A 16,967-nucleotide genomic window follows, 5' to 3' on the forward strand; every position below is an offset into this window, starting at 1 on the left:
GAATTGTTGTCACATTTGGGCGATTTTCCCTTTGGGGGAAGTGGGACACCCAGAGACAAGTGGGCTTGGTTCAATCCCCTCACATTAGGGCCAGAGTGGAATCAGGAACTCGGATTTGGGCCCAACCCACGAGGGCACTTAGGTCCAAATCCAATGATGAATGAACTTGGCCTCTCCTTTAACCTGATGACTTCCGGGTGCATACATTCTTGTCCTGCATATCGCTTAGAGACTGCAATGGGGGGGGGGGGAGGGAATTCCATCAATCCAATTCACCTTTTGCCCTGAGCCCTGAAGTACTTTATCGATCTTATTTGCCATTGGCAAGAATTTCCGTGTCGAAGTGAATGAGAGCGTGGTCGCCAAGGCTCGAGGATGATGAACGAGGATGTCTTGGATTCCCTCTCAAGTTCCAAGGCTCATCAAAGATGAAAGAAAACGCTTCCTGTTCGTCCCCGATCCTCCGATCATCGTTTTGCTGTGGTGGATTCGGAACTTGGGTTCCTCCTTGTGCGAATATATTGGTTTCTCTCTTACACGTTTTTGATATTCTCTCCTTCCCAATACTCAATATCCTGCTTGCTTTCGTCGGAAGGTTGTGAGTGAGTGAGTGAGTGAGTGGGATGGTCGTTTTGAAGGCAGGAAGGTGGGTCCGTAGACAGGCCAGAGAAACCAATGCTGGCGGCACCACACCCATCAACAAATGTCGTCCTCGTCGTTCATTCAAGAGATCATCATCGTCAATTCTCCACCACCAACCACATCATTACACATCGAGAGCACACTAGTGGTCCATCACATTTTTGTTGTTCCCTCTAGCTCGTTGCTATTGGGGGCTATAATCGTTCCATTTTTCCTCAGGTCTGCTATGCCCGTGGATAAAATATGGCCAAAATAAGGTCTTTTAGTGAACTGTACGTACAGTAGAAGTGCTCAGTGGCATGTTACGGGGAAGAGCTTTATCTGCGTACCACAGCGATTAGCCTGTCTCGTTTTTGCATAGAGAGAGACCATTTCCTCAACGGTCCATTGGGTTCATCGAGAGGATCGCCCCAAAACCGGCTGGAGATTGTCAATAAACTTGGATGCAGTGAAGACATTAGTCCAGGGGTGTGGAACGGGTGTTTCCACACATACACTCACAAAATGTGGATGTGCCCGATTGATGTTCGAAAAGGGGAGGATGTCGCCAAGTTCCATCATAATCATCCTCATTATCATGGCCCTTTCAGCGATGACCCTCTCCTCACATGGACTCGTCAGTAGGGAAAAGGGTTCTTGGCTCTTCGTTCGCTCTCGTGCCAAAAAAGAATCGTGTTCCGCTAACGATAGAGTGGTAACCTCTCGCAGAATCTCCCATCATATGTACGTACTGAACGAAGGAACGAAGGAACGAGGAACGAACGAGCGAACGAACGAACATGGCTGGGGCAATAGTGGAACTCGAAGAAGCGTCTTGGATCACGGTTCATGTTTCCTTTTGACGTGGCTCTCTTTTGTACGCTTAGCGCTCTTGGGTGTTCCAAGTTCATTCCCTCATTTTGTCAGCTTAAGACGGCTTAGAACACTCACTTCATGCCACATAAGTGGACGATCGAGGCATAGAGGAGGAGGAGAGGATCGAGGATCGAGGACGAACGAGAGGAGAACGAAGAGGACGAATAAGGGGTTAATGTTGTTGGGACCAGCAAAGGATTGAAGAGGATCGTTGGCGTGGTTGTTGTTGTTGACGGCGTCGTAGTTGCTGTCGGCTTCGCCAACGAAGGAGGTGGTGTTGTTGGTACCCGTGGTGTTGATGGGGAAGGTGGTGTGGATCGTGATTCACGGAGGACTGATTGGAACCAAAAGTCGTGAAACGTGTTGAAAGCCAGATGGAGTTAGATCGCCGACGGGATAACAGCCCAGCCGACAACATTCCAACAAATTGGAACGTGTCGCGAGATCCATAAAAACTGTGACAGTGAAAGAGAGTAATTGTTCTGGCTGAACAGCCAGTCCGGCAAAAAACGGCACAGACAAAATGGACTTGAACACGGATCAAGACTTCCTGGTCAAATGTGACTCAATCACACAACACCATCGAAGACATACACAATCCGACAACCACTCTTCAAGTAGAAGCGGTCCCCTGTTGAAGGACCCTTCAAATAAAACTCCAACCAGCTCAAGAATACCATCGCAATACCACGTTCCATGGAGTATCCTCCTGTTCCAATTAACAATTCTAGTCTCAATGGGAAGCAAAACGGTGGCCGGTCTCATTCCGGAGTTCCTATCCTACAAAACGTGTGCCGATGCTCCCCCAAGTTTTTCGGGTTGCATGTCCAATGTCACTGCCGATCTGGGCGAGAGAGTGGTACTGAACTGCCAGGTAAGTTCAAACCATTTGAAAAGCTCGGAAGTGTCGAAGAATTTTGAATCGAACTCTCAGTACCGACTAGTGCTGGGACGAGTCCTCTGACTTTTTTACTTTTTGCCGGACTCGATCGAGGCTTTTGCTAGAGTCAAGTCAAGCAAAAAGACTCGTCTTGAAAAATTTGAAAACAAAAATCAATGAAAAAAATTGACAAGTCTGGCCAATTCCTCCAAAATCGAGTAAAAGACTCGAGTGAACTCGGGCTCGAGTCCAGGCGCGCCCCAGCACTAGTACGGACGGTCAAATAGATATGGATAGCTATGAGACTACTGGAAAAGATTTGGTTTCCTAAGCAAGAGAATGAATTCGTTTACCCTTTGCACGTCTCAAATTATGTCTTTACTCTCAAGACATTTGGACGCAGAAACTCGAGAGAGAACCCTTAGCAATGCAAAGGAGAATACACATTACAATTCAAGAAGACATGAATTTGGTGATTTATTCATATTTCTCACATTTATAGGAGAATAGAGATCTGAGGAAAAAGACCTTTGCAAAGTCACACGCGTCAATTTGTTCTGCAAAAATGTGTCTGTTTTCGATTAACCTATGTAAGCAAAATCCCTGTACTTGCAAAATAGCACATTTTCCGCCCTCAAGATTTACATGGGAAAACTCAATTTGCTTTGTGCCAATGACAAGAAAATTGGCAACTGGATCCAATCATAATTTCCGGAAGGGAAGAAAACTTTCTAAAGACCTCGATTCTTTACTCTGTGTAATTAGCGTTGCATGATTCAGAGCGACATATTTTTGGTGTTCCTTCATATGATCGCCCAGCCAGTCATTCGAAGTACTTCTTGCATGTTCCAACCAAGAATGTTTGTGCTCTTGTTCCAAAAGAAATCACCCTATGGTGTGTGAGTGTGAGTTGAAGAAGGATTCTCCTTCACTCCCTGGGCATGTCATATGAAACACTTGAAGGGGATACTAATTTTTTCCGGGGAAATGATCACAAAACAAAGTCAGGACTCTCACAATTAGTGAAGAGCTGGCACCAAAATTGTACTTCTTGAACCTTGATTAATCGTTCCTCTTGAGCTGGCAGCCAAACTGATCCTAATCATTCCTCCGGAAAGAATAGCGGAGTGAAAATCTTCCCTTTTTTTTCTTTGATGAAACACTTTTCAAAATGTCCGCTCTTTAAAGAAAATGTTTTTAACAGTGCTCATTTCTCATCACGTTGACATTGCTTCTGCTCTCCACTGAGAACAAGCCGGCTGCTCGTCCTAATGTAGTCCTCAAGTTGGGGGCCAATGGATTTTTTTTGCTCCATATTTTGTGCCCAACCAACTACTACTGCTTACTCTATCCTGGTTTCTTTCTTACTTTCCTTCTTTCTTTCTTTTCTTCCGTCGTGCTTCTCTTGGTTCCTCTTCATTTCAAAGAGACTATCAATGTTCGAAAAGTAGACCCCCTCCAGGCAATAATGACAGTGATATACTCCACCTTCAACTACCAACAGTGGTCCATAGGTCTACTAGTGGTAGTTGCAAGGGACGAGACGTTCTTTGTGAAGGAAATCCTGGGAAGAACTAACATTCGAATGGACCTAAGACACCTAGAAGGAACACATTTTTCGCAAACTTCAAATTCTAGTCTTTTGAAATGCAAGCTAGAGACCAAAACCGCAAATAAAACCCCTAGGAGGTACTCATTCTGTGACCTGGATTGTGGCGGGTGAAGGCTCTTCAGATAGGTCCTATATCTTTCTATTTTCTATTCAGATGTGATTTGCCCACTCATGTTTGTGTGATTGATCTGATTTGCAACTTGATCTATTCAACGAGGCATGGCATTTTATTGGATCTAGACCAAGATTGATTGCATATTGAAGTAATTTGAGCTGGTAACGGGTGAACGACATGAAGAAAAGCAGCACACGGAAAACGTCGAGAGGGTGAGAACCAGGACAAGGAAGACGAGGAGGTTATTGAGCACCGCTTTGATTAGTATCCATAATGGCTCCCACGAACTTGGTACACCCCATGCCACTGATGATATGGCGGCTGCTGTTGTCGTTATTATTATTATTGCTTCAGTTCGAAAGGAGGAGACCGAGAAGCCGCTGCCACTTAGCCACTTGCTGGTATTTCCATTCAGTAAGGCAGTGATGAATAGGTAATTTCCGTTGGTTGGCGGAACCCACACGTTGCGCCCATGGGACTGGTGCTAAGTTTGTTACTAGTTTGTTCCCAATGGCTCATTCTCGGTGAACAACCCCTTTCCTTTCTATCCTCCCCCCTTTATATTGCCTTCAGCTCGAAACAACGAGACTCGTTTCAATTCAGGCCGAAACGAGCTCATGCTTTCTTGTTCCTTCTTCGTTCACAAAAAAGGAGCACTGAAGTGATTAGTGATTGCAAAATTAGTTTCAAAAAACCTAGATCCTTGGATTTTTTTTGCCTACTATTAACTTTGCTCAGATTGGACATTTGGATTGTGCCCTTCGTTCGGGGGAATCCATCAACTTATTTTGTCATGCTCAATCGGGACTTGTGCTTTATTTATTTAGCTCAACATAGAGGGAAGAGTTTTGATTTTTGCAGTTCAGTTGTCCTCGTGCTAAACTTGGTCCCAAAGCGGCGAATCTGCCGGACCAGGAAGTCGTTGAAAAAGGGGTCCTTCGTGAACTTTTATGGAGCAAATATTGTCAGGAGATCCATAATCTGGCTGTTTCAACAGCCGGGGGCCTCTCACTGTCATGGAATCGTGTTTATTGTTTTTAAAGGGAAGAAGCCTTTTGACTATCTTTAAGGACCATCGAAACATTTTGCTCGTGGTGCCTCCTCCCTCCAGTTGCTTTTCTTCCTTGTCAAGAAGAGCTGACAGATGAACCCTAATTTCGCCTTTAATCAATCAGATCCAGTCACTTTTGAAGGGTCGAGGCTGAGGTTCAGCGCCTTGAAAAATTTGATACACCCCCACTTTCACTTCCTGAGCTTTCCCTATCATTTCGTTCGTTCGCTCCTAGATCGTCCGAGTTTTAATAATGCGCCGGCAAGATTGTGAAACTTTGCCAATTTTAAGACCATAATTGCGCAAAACCTCCAAGCTTTTGGCCCTTTATGACCATTTATAGCTTTCCAGTATCAAGGGTTATCATATCGATCATTTCATTGTACGCTTGCTCGGCCAAGTTCAGAGCTATTTCTAGTTCATTTATGGGTCTCGCCAAACGGGGTCCGGAGAAAACGAAGGAAGTCGTGAATTATGACGGATTGTCCCGAAATGTAGAGTACTCGTTCGTTGCCGACTATATATGTATGTCGCCCTCCGACCAAAACCAGGCTTGCTCTACCATTGCATTGTATGTAGGAGACATTCAAATACACTCAAACTATAATCGACTACAAAAAAAACAACAGTTTGCTTACATAATTTTGCAAAAATCCGAGCTCCAGGAGAGAGATGTACGTTTAACCTTGCTTGTGAATGAAAAGGATTTCTCAAAGAGTTAATTATGTTTAGTTGGAAACGTCGTGATGTGACTCGCAATCGCAGGGTTTCTTCGTTGATACCCCCTACCCCCCGCCCCCTGATCGCCAAGGCAGCCCAATTCAAGGTTCAAAATGTTACTTTAGTGCTATAACCTTATTGCGAAAAAAGTGGAGCAATTCCGAGAGAAAATGCAAAACTTTATAGAGCAAAGGATTTCGTAACGAAGCGAGCTTTTAAAGGCAGAAACGAGGTTGGCATAGAAATCTGAAGAGATTGTTGGTCTAGATGAAAGCAAATGGCCTTTTATCCCGCTCATTGGGAACACGCAAAGGGTGTAAATTTGAGCCAAGTCCAAGAGCGAGAAGACGAGGCTTTGGCCCTATAAATACCAGAATAAGCCGCCTTTAAAGCCACAAATGACCAGGTGAATGGACTCTCGTAAACGGACGAACTGTATCCTAACTTTCAATAAGGTGAGCAAATAGGCCGTGGTCCTTCTATTGGCCCATCAAATCTGGTCCAAGGGGATCCTTGAGAGTGGAACAAACCCTTAAACATGTCTTTGTACTAGTCTGCAGCGTTATTTGCTTCCGTCTTCGTTTCTTCCATTCGAAATGCATGAAGTTTTTCTGCCATCAATCTGGCGAGGATTTCCGGAGAAAAACTGAATATTGGACGATGAAGGATGTTTGAAAAGGGATACTCGATGATTTATTTAAATCGAAAATTCTCTTTTGCCCAACTGCAACGGGACAGTTGAAGGGGCCGAGGCACAGATATCGAGGTGATATATGAAACGAATGATTATTCTCTTTCAAACGTAAACAAAGACTCGATTCGGATTCCAGACTTGATCATTCTCGTTGCTTAGTTCAGTCTTGGCCAAACACTCTCAATCGTCCGAGTTCCCTCATGCCTCAATAGCAACCAAGATAAAACAATGTCATGTTCCAGATTCTCCAAAAAAGAAATGGCTGTGCTAAATCTTATCTCTTTTTGTTGACATTGACACTTCCCAAGTTTCAATTCTAGCTGGTGCATGGCTCTCGAACGCAGGCCTTGAGACTGGTGGAGCCTTTTGATTTGGGGCGATCAAATGTGTTGAAAGAACTTTCTTGTCCCATTTCACAGTCACTCGTTCACGAACAAAAAAGGAGAAAGTATCGAACATCTGGATCGCACGACCTCCAATTTCGCACACTAGCTACCTGTTCTGCATTGAATATGAACTCCTCCTTCCTTCTTTGGGACAGACTATCAGCAAATCGATTACGACCTTGGAAATCAATTTGCATACACGTGCAGAAACGCCAACTCAGGTATCTCTCAACGCAATGGTACAACTGAAAGTCTGTCCAAACGCAGGAATCGTCCTTGAACAATTCGTTTTTTCCATTATTTCTCAATCTACACATTCAGTGCTGTGGATCGATATTTGCCTGGATAAGCAAATCACTGCACTGAGCATTTAGCGAAAACTTTTTTGACACGTTGTTCCATGGGTTGGTAGGTAAACAAACGTTTGCACGGAACTGCAGAACGATTTGAAGTCATCTTGTCAAAGATTTTGGCGCATAGAAAACAAAGGCAGTGTGACCGTCACAGGCTGGTACCTCCCCCGGTCCTTTTGACAGCAGTTCGCGAAGGTGGTCAAAAGAGATAAATGGACGCGGGATTTGGCAAAGGGAGGGTTATAAAGTTGTTATAAGGGCTGAAACTGTCATTTCAACATTCTCAAGGATTGCACCAACCTGCACTCATTTCACTTCCCCCTTTCTTTGTCTGTTCTCTTCAGGTCGATCCGCGATGTGTGATTCAATATCTCCATTGGTACCACGAGCCCATGGTGGGCGACAAACGTCTTCTCAAGACTGGAAAGAGTTCCAATGACCCCTATGTTCAAACTATCAACCGTGTCGAAGAGCACAACTTTGGGCGCTACATCTGTGTCATTGCTAACGTGGCGGGTGAAACCGAATGTTCAGCGTATCTTGCCATTCGGAGTTCAAGCAGGATAGTCACCCTGAGTCTCTCGTTATTCATGGGGTGTGCCATTCTGTCCATATCAACGATGATTCCGAATCAATTATTCCTGACGGAAGCGCGAAGGCGGCGCTGAGAATCCATCCAATTCACTGATGACAATAACAATGTATCCCACTTATAAGTGCATGTCAATTATTCCTTTCGGTGAGATGAAGTCCCCCATATTATGACATAAATATTATAGACATGCAAATTCAATCTTATGCGAAAGAATGCTTGGTTAGCTGTCTCCGAGCTCTTCTATGGCCTTACATATTGATTTGAAACCACCTCAAGGGGGTTCTTATATTCGCAATGCCCTTATCAATTCCCACCGCGCAAATACTCCTGTGAATTTGAAAAGAGCCGAATTTCCAATAAAGGTGCTGGTTTCTTGACGATTGCGAATCATAAAGCCTTTTCATCATCACTTTCCCATTTGACTCTAGCCGTTCACCTCAGGGCCTTTGAACGCGAACGCATGCAAAGGAGTCACATAAACTTGAAATTAGATATTGATATGTGGGTTTAAGAGTTAAGAGCGGATGAAATCAACCTTGACGATTGCCACCAAAGGTGAAACAAGTACGTAGTGAAGGTGAGATTGTTTAACCCTGGAAGTTTTCCTCCCAAATCTCGCATAAAGTTATCTTGATTTGATTGAAATGGAACATTCAATTTTTGAATAGAACCATGAAGACGATCGCCGGATTTCCAAGAGAGTGGAAAACTTCTTACAAGCACCAAGATTCCACCAAATATAGAAATGGTTCGTTGCCCCACATAAATGAGTGAGTAAGAAAGCCTAAAGGTGATATAAGGGGAAGTACGAAGAGATCCTTTAGCCTTGCAACAGAGAAATGTACAACGTGTAGGGTTCGTTCTTGAGCCTGACACTTAGATTGATTTCTTCTTACCAGGCTGGAGATCAATATTGAAGAGATTGATTCAGCACAAATTTCGAGAGCTGTACACGCAATACAATCCCAAGCAACAATCAATGTAAGTGACTAAAATAATTTTCCTATTACCCAAGCCTAATCCAGATAAACAACGATGTGACACTTTCATCACCGGTGCAACAACTCAATACTCGTTCCACAGTTATGTTTTAAGGACAATTCTTTTCGTGATTAGGATGAGGAACCACCTGGTTATCCAGGGTTCCTAAAAGTAAATGAGGCGAAACCGGTTCTCTCATTGGCCAAATCGGACATTGGAGGGTCAGTTTTCGAATTGGGAGATGACGCCAGAAAACGTCTCCAAAACCGTGGGAATAGTGTGTCGATGAAGAAGAAAAGTTTCGGGAATAAAGGTTGCCTAAGATTGACTGAGGCTGGTAAAGGTCTATCTTCGGCAATGTCGGTGGTTTATGCCATGTTCTTGGTCACCTTGTGCATGGTTTTCACAACAACTGAACTGGTTTCCGACCAGATTCCGATGAACTATTTTGAAAGTTGTGGATTCTACACCTATTTATATGCTGTCAGCAACTCGTTCATCCTCTATCTATTCACTTACGTCCTGAGAGCCAGATTTTCAGGATCCCCAGGAAAAGCTCTGGACTTTGATGCGGAACAATTCATCCAAAGGTTCACTGCAATAACTGGCCTGAATGTCCAAGAGATTCCTTGTGAGGCAAACCCAGAGGAATGTTTGGAACAACCAAGAAGATTTTCCATCCGACCCCCCTCAGCATCCCAATCACAAAGGTTTTATAGCAAAATGAAGGGAAAAACCTGCAAAGAATTGAGCCCTGTTTCCCTAATTTCAGTCTTGATCAAGCAACAGAGTTTAGAGTAAAACTGATGACATCCCAGAATCAAACCAGTCATGGGAGCCTCTTTCTCCGATTGGGGGCCATTGTTTTCGGGTTGGGAACCTTGATTTACACTGGCTTGGAATTTCTTGTGTTCTTCGAGGTCCCAAGTTCTTGTCCGTCTTGGTCCGTCCTTTTGGGCATCAACCCAATTCTCTACATGGTATTTGTCTTTATACAGATGTATTTCGTGTTCATGCACGCAAGGCTCAATATCAACCGGAACAAGGTACGTCTACATGATTGTGAACAAGCAGGACAATTGAACCCAAAAGTATTGGCCACATAAGACCTTCTAGGAATTTGCAACCCAAAGTCAATAATATATTTTGCGATATTTTTATTCATGCTTACGATAACATAAGTCATCCAAACTATGGAAATGGTGAAGGAATTTACCACCAACATCTCAGGTACATTTCTCACCTGGTAAAATAGGTATTCCTTTCCATTTAGAAATTAGACATAAGTCTAGAACTGCACTGTTTGATCTGAGATACAGACCCTAAAGTACAGTATTTCGTAACCCTCTTACGTTACACGTAATATGGTTTACAATCTACACTTCAGAGGGCGCTTCGTGGGTCAGCCTCTATCATATAAAGGGTCTATATCTCTTTGTTGAATTATAATGCATTTGTGTTGTTTTTGGCTAATTTCACCAGAATCTTATATATAATCAGTGACCTGGTTCACATAATGTCCGGATAAGAAATCGCTTTTGTGGCATGTCACAAGAAGTTTACTTAGCAATCTACCATGCCGCTTCCGTTTTGTTTGGGCTGTCTGACGTTACAAATAAGGGCCTTCATTACTTTAGACTGATTTACTCATTCTATTTAGATGTATTTGTGAATGACAATTTTTCCTATCATATATACGATGGGCTTAATTTTTGTTATGCCGAAATGTATTTTGTATCTCATACAATCCTCTAATGTGATTAGTATTTGGCAAATATGGAAGACTCCTCAAATTTGAACTTGGAAACGATTGGTGGACAGTGTGAATAAAGAAGCAACGCGATTTTGTTCATGGAAATTACCATGAAAATAATAAAATTGTGAAATGAACTTCATGGACCATCCAAATCATCCAAATTAAAGTCTCTCTGAACTTTTTTTTGCTAACTGCCTAACCTCTACTAGGAATGCAGTCTTCACTTTGATGTGGAAAATCAGCTTTGAAATCGCAATGTGGCCAGTATTTTCAGCTCATTTGTACTATGTGTATTGTATGGTAAAAAAGTAAATATCGACACTTTGCATAAATAGATCGTGGCCAAGTTTGGCATGATGCATCTAGTAGCTACCAATACCTGCATGGTCATTCGCACTTTGGTAAAGGAGTCAGTCAAGGAGCTACAGTACAGAGTCGAATCCGAGCACGAGAAATTGGATTGGAGCAAGATGTTTCGGAATCAAGATTGCCTCAAGGAGCAGATCATTGGGGATACCATGGAGAACAGCTCGGTCTATTTATTTCCGTTTATGATCGAATATTCCTTTATTGGGTGCTCCGTGGTGTACAGCATGTGGTCCCATATTGGTGAGAACCCAGATTATGTGGTATTAGATGACAATTCCGGGGCTCAACCGATTTCTGGACAACGTCACGTGCGAGAACCATTAGATTGGAGTGCTTCGAGTGTCGGCCTTTTTTTGGGTCTTCTGGCCTTGGTGACCTTAATCATCTCCATGATACTTCATTTTGCCCTTATTGATCAACATGATTACACCACCTTAGCCATCACGATTGACAGCTCGATCGATAGTGTCATCAACGTGTGCATGATTGTTGGAAGCCTCGTTGGATTCCTTCAAATCCAAAATCTGGTTTTAATCAACTCGCATCATGTTCAAGCAGACAAAATTATGATCATCACTGGCTTTGGGATCTCTTTGTATAATACATTTACAAGCCTTGCTGGGCTTTTGAATACAAGTCAGCAAGTCCTCGAAGACCCAGCCTTCGTGATCACGAACGGATTTCTTGAACTCATTCAGGTGAAATTTCTTTCGGCTCTCCAAGTCAAACCCAAAAGCTGGGGAGAGTTATGCGTTGTCAGATGATTTTAGTTGGTTGTTTTAGGTGTGCGTACAGATTCTATTTATCACCGACTTACGGCACAGAAGGATCGATGTCACCCAAACGAGCAGACCTGGACGACAGGTTGTGACTTTTCTTACAATTTGTAATCTCGGGATGTGGATTACCAGCAACTTTGAGATCCAGAAGGTAATATGAGACCCGATTAATGCAAAGGATCGAAAGCTGAGATCCCCCCAAAATGCCTCATTTGTCTGTGGCGAGTAATTTAGAGTTGAGCAGAATAACTCCATCGACTCATTTATTGGAAACAAAGAGCAAGTTCGTGAAAGGCAATAGAAGAATGCCGCCAAGTTGTGTCTTGAAGCAAGTCGAAAAGCTCCTAATGTAAAAACTTTTTCTTGACAAGCCCTACTGACCAGAAAGGAGGGCCAATACAAACGAGGAGCACCAAGGAAAGAGAAAGAAGCATTCAAAGCTGTCTTAGATAAGTGCAAAATATTTCTTAATAACGAAGCTTCTCCGACGACTCAAAGTTTTGGCCCTCCAACCAAGTTGAACCCTCTCCTTTGGGGCAAACTTTTTCCCGCTCAGACTGCATTTATCTTGAGATGCCCGCCGGAGTGGTGTTGTGCCCAAGTTTCAAGCAAAGTGTGGTCAAATGAGTATGATCTCGATTCAAGGCACCTTGAACGAGTGTCTCATTTGATCCAATTGAGTTCAACACGTTTTGACCTGTTTAAAACCGCCTTCAAGTACCACTCTCCCTGTCTTGCCAACTAAACAAGACAAAGAGAGGAAGGAGATGGGTTGGAATCTTTTTGTATTGTATACATAACCACGGACATCTAAAGATAGGGACTACAACGGAAGAGAAAACTTCGTATCCGCTAATTCACTCATCTTATCTAATATTAGCATTCAATAAGATCAATTGATCTAGCCAAGTTTGGGCCTGCGACAAGTTGGCCGAAGGAACTCAGGAGAGGTAGTTAAAGTTGTATTAAATTACTGCATTAAATTTGAATCTTCAGACCTCTCTTGGTCAGCTAAATAGGCTTTTGACATTTTAACTGTGGAACAAACCATTTACCATTTACATGCCGTAAAAATGACTTGCCTTTAATTGAAATAATCTAAGTTTCTGATCTCATGAATTTATCATGAAAAGGGACTCAACGAGTTGCTCTGATTCAAAGCAGGCTTACTTGGAGGGAACCTCGTTCCTAGTCCACATTTCTACAAGTCCTAGACACAACGAATGACTGAGCGATGGTTCACCTCGCAATCCCCCTCCGTTCCACTCGCCATTTATCTTTTTGGCATCTTCCTCTCCGGATGGAAACATAGGTAAATTCCAAGCCGGATCAAGTGGAGTTTTATGGCTTCTTTCCGTGGATTGTGATCCAGCGAATTACACTCCCATTATGTGTTTTCTTCCGTTTCCATTCTTGCGTGGTGCTCGCGGAGCTTTGGAAGAATTGCTACAGGATCAAGAGGGAAGAGCGGATCTCGACCAACTCGACGGCCTCCGTCATCTCGGGAGGATCTACCCAATAGATCGATGGTGAGATCGTGGAGAACATAATTTATTTTGAAGATCGTTCTGCATTTTGACAGTGTAATTGGCAGAGGAAAACCATCGCCTGCTTCCCAGTAAAACGAACGGGAGAAGAGACGAGAATCGGAAAAATCATAAGATTTGAATGTCTGTTGTAGGAAAATACTAGTTCTTATGGGGTGTAACGCTAATTTGAAGGAGGCAAACAACCCTGATTTTGGGCGGGACAGTGTTGGAAGGCTACAATTTTTTTTTGACCTATAATGATAATCATGATGACAATAATGCTAGCTGCACTGTATAACTAGAAACGAGGGGTTGGGGTGGTTTCTATCGAATTTCCGGTCTATAAAAATGGCTCACTTTGACGCAGTGTTTTAATTGGGTATTTCTATACAATTCAATCTGAACTCGTCATTTTGGGACAAACTTGGGGGGGGGGAAGGGAGAGAGGGGTGGCCAACTTTTGGCAGAGGGCAAACAAGTTGGATCCGGGGGACTTCGGGCCTTTTGAGATATTTCTATATTTATATCACAATATTCTTATTGTTATCTGGTTCCGAGCTGAATGGTTTACTTTCAGGTCAGTTTGAGGGAAACGTGGTTGAAGTACATACACAGAGCCGGGGTATTATGGGACATATGTGCTCGAGAACGCTCCATACAAAACACTACACGATGATGATGATGATGATGATGATGATGATGATGATGATGATGATGATGATGGTGATGATGGGGATGATGGGGCGGAGAGCTCCTGGTCACCCATGACCTGGTTGATCTGTTTGTTGATTTGATGATTGGTAGTAATGCAAAGCAATGACGGTGATGTTGATAATCAATAAATAGCACGCAGACAAAGAGTTGTTGTGGTTGTGGTAGATTAGTACTTAGTATCACTTGAGAATCGGACCTCGCTGAGTCAAGCCTTCAAACCTCTTGAACGTGTAGTTGATGAACACCCAATCCTTGTTCGAGGCCTGCAAGCTGCCGGCCGTCGAAATCTTCAGATCAACATCGGGGAAGTCATCGAAGTTCGACGTATCGTCGATGCTCTTCACCTCGACGGAGATGGCAGCCGGTCGTTCCCGGATGTGATTCCAATCGACCCCATGTTGAAAGAATGGTAGGGCCTTGATGTCATGGATGTTCTTGACGCGGGTGTCCGCGTCCGAACAAAACCGCAGGATTGTGTCCTTGGCCGCTTCGGAGATGGGCACCTCGGGCGGGAATATGAGGGTGTCCTTCCACGACATGATCTTTTTGTAAGTCTCTTGGGGGTTTTCGCTACAGAAGGGCGGATAGCCGATGAGCATCTCGAACATGATGACACCGAGGGACCACCAATCACAGGAGGAGTTGTAGCCGGTTTGGAGGAACACCTCCGGGGCAATGTAGTCGGGCGTGCCCACCGTGGAATAGGCCAATTGTCTTCGATTGCGCTTCCAACTCTCCGCTTTGCGCTTCGAGTCCATGGGATTGGAAAAGTCCGAGGGCTTCACCTGAGACAGATCGCGGTAGAACTCGGTTCGATGGGACTTCTTCAGACCAGTACAGAGTCCAAAATCCGAAAGCTTGATATGTCCACTCGCATCCAGAAGCAAGTTGTCGGGTTTGATGTCCCGGTGGATAAAACCTAATTTGTGAATATAGTCAATGGCGAGGGCCGTTTCGGCCACATAGAATTGGGTCACCTCCTCCGGGAGCGTGTCCTTCTTCATGAGCAGGGTCATCATGTCCCCTCCGGGTAGGAACTCCATGATCAAGTACAGATTGACGGCATCTTGGAATGAATAGAACATCTTGACCACCCAGGGATGGTCGGCCTCCACCAACACATCTCGCTCGGCCCGCACATGCGCCACCTGCTCCTTCTCCACCATGGCTGATTTGCGCAAAATCTTCATGGCATACACGTGACCCGTGTCGATCTTCTGCACCAGCCGGACCTCGCCAAACGCGCCCCGTCCAATCACTTTCAGCGGCTCAAAGTCATCCACCCCGAGCCGTGATCGCTTCAAGCGCAGGAACTCGGTCTCCCGAACGGCGTGTTGATGGCGTTTCTCGGACTTTTGCTCCTCCGTGATCCGCTCTTCCCGCAAGGACTCCTCCAAACGTTGCCGTCTTTGGCGTCGCTCTTGGTGCTGAGCGATCAGGTTCGAGTAATAGTTCTCGAGCGTGACCTTGGCCTTGGTGGCCTTGTCCAGGGTATGACAACTGAATGTCATGGGTCCCACGCCTCCATCCGAGGCGGGACTACCCCCGACAGCGGCCCCCAACTGACCCTGGGACCCGATGGAAACGGCGCCCGAAGAGGCCGATGTCGAGGTCATGGTCATGCTGACCGCCACACTACCGAGCCAAGGGGCACTCAAGGGGCGGATCTGCCAGCATGAAGGGCACGATCAGACCCGACGGACGGGGCGGGGTTGAAGGCGAGACCTCTCAATCAGAAAGGGATGGAGAGAACGTGGACTGGCAATAACACTTTTGTAGCCAGCTTATCAGTCAATCAGTCCTTGGACAATCAATCGATCATCGGCGGAAGAACAACAACAATATTCTGAGGGAGGAACTAAGGATCACAGGTCTGAAGTTTGAACAATTGGGTTAGGAGCGAGAAGGAACAACTAATTAATAACCCAACCACCAGCTGGCTGGCTGGCTGGCTGATCCTCACCAGTCACTACTTGAACAAACTTCCTTGAGAGAGAGAGAGAGAGAACGAAAGAACGAAAGAACGAAAGAAAGAGCACCTTCAAGCCATCGAGCTTAGACTTAGGGAGGCAGCAGTGGCCACCAGCAGTTCCTTCCTTCGCCCTCTCCTCGTCCTCCTCGTCCTCCTCCTTCTGGTCGGGCTCTACTTACGTACTCAGTTCCTTCTCCCTCGTTCTTTCTCTCTCTCGGTTGTGTCTTTCTTTTCCTCTTGTCCAATGGACGCTGCTTATCCGACAAGCTAAATGTGCCCTTACTGGGCTGTTTCATATACGCCAAAGCATTTCTTTCCCGTTTATTTAAAAGTCTTTTGGCATTACTTCGTGCTGTCACATGTTTCCCATGTTCTGTGATGTAATGACAATTGTGTAAAAAACCGGGAAACAGGTGTCCTCATGGAACCATTTCATTATTTTTGCTACTTATTATTTCATACAATTTTTATTCTCAACCGCTTGTGAATCTTGCTTTGGGCAAACCAGTCATACAAAAATAGATGTCGGTTAATAGAGGCTTGTAAGGTTTTTACCTATGTTGGCTAGCCTGGCTGTGCCACAATTGCTGGGCAAACCAGCATGATGCAAACTCACATAGTATCTCCATATAGTTACTTCCAAAAATGTTCACCATTATCAGACTGAAGTAAATAACAATACCGAAGCATTAAAATTTGACATTCTTTGTCCATGCTCCAATAACCTGGCAAGTCAAAGTAAGAAAATACTATGTGCTTACATGGGGTCATAAATAGAATGCAAAAAGACACCTCTTTAAGAGGGCATTAGAGGGTAGTATGGATTTCTGAAGCTGTGCATCTGTCTGTACTTTCCAGCACATGGCCAAAGTGTTAAGTCAAACAGTATCTAATTTTTGGCTCCAAATGATTGATGTATGACTTTAGCACCAATACTTTGCAATGTTTTGTAGCAAAACCATTT

At 44.3% G+C, this 16,967-nt stretch overlaps 2 protein-coding genes across 3 annotated transcripts; one reads left to right on the forward strand and one right to left on the reverse strand.

Moving 5' to 3' along the window:
• Positions 1 to 1,245: 1,245 nt before the first annotated feature.
• Positions 1,246 to 14,033, forward strand: LOC131886360 (proton channel OtopLc-like). Of its 2 annotated transcripts, XM_059234658.1 has the most exons (10): positions 1,246 to 2,371; positions 7,653 to 8,480; positions 8,572 to 8,673; positions 8,803 to 8,884; positions 9,020 to 9,594; positions 9,657 to 9,930; positions 10,976 to 11,707; positions 11,793 to 11,939; positions 13,101 to 13,317; positions 13,895 to 14,033. In XM_059234658.1, exons 3-9 carry the CDS (start codon positions 8,576 to 8,578, stop codon positions 13,308 to 13,310), a joined length of 2,118 nt encoding a protein of 705 aa, XP_059090641.1. In that variant the 5' UTR covers positions 1,246 to 2,371; positions 7,653 to 8,480; positions 8,572 to 8,575; the 3' UTR covers positions 13,311 to 13,317; positions 13,895 to 14,033. The 2 variants fall into 2 exon arrangements, with proteins under 2 accessions (XP_059090641.1, XP_059090642.1); XM_059234659.1 differs by lacking the exons at positions 1,246 to 2,371; positions 7,653 to 8,480 and having other exon boundaries at positions 8,490 to 8,673.
• LOC131886361 (serine/threonine-protein kinase tricornered-like) lies at positions 13,323 to 16,102 on the reverse strand. Its single transcript, XM_059234660.1, has one exon. It carries the CDS (start codon positions 15,651 to 15,653, stop codon positions 14,211 to 14,213), a length of 1,443 nt encoding a protein of 480 aa, XP_059090643.1. The 5' UTR covers positions 15,654 to 16,102; the 3' UTR covers positions 13,323 to 14,210.
• Positions 16,103 to 16,967: the final 865 nt, after the last annotated feature.

This window comes from Tigriopus californicus, chromosome 9, assembly GCF_007210705.1.
Source record: "Tigriopus californicus strain San Diego chromosome 9, Tcal_SD_v2.1, whole genome shotgun sequence".
In the NCBI taxonomy this organism is placed as follows: Eukaryota; Metazoa; Arthropoda; class Copepoda; order Harpacticoida; family Harpacticidae; genus Tigriopus; species Tigriopus californicus.

Excerpts from the sequence above, each read along its gene's own strand:
- LOC131886360 (XM_059234658.1), top strand. The coding sequence starts at position 8,576 with ATGAAGACGATCGCCGGATTTCCAAGAGAGTGGAAAACTTCTTACAAG. Across the intron at positions 11,708-11,792 it reads GATTTCTTGAACTCATTCAG|GTGTGCGTACAGATTCTATT; the intron begins GTGAAATTTCTT and ends TGGTTGTTTTAG. Across the intron at positions 11,940-13,100 it reads GCAACTTTGAGATCCAGAAG|GTAAATTCCAAGCCGGATCA; the intron begins GTAATATGAGAC and ends ATGGAAACATAG.
- LOC131886361 (XM_059234660.1), bottom strand. The coding sequence starts at position 15,653 with ATGACCATGACCTCGACATCGGCCTCTTCGGGCGCCGTTTCCATCGGG.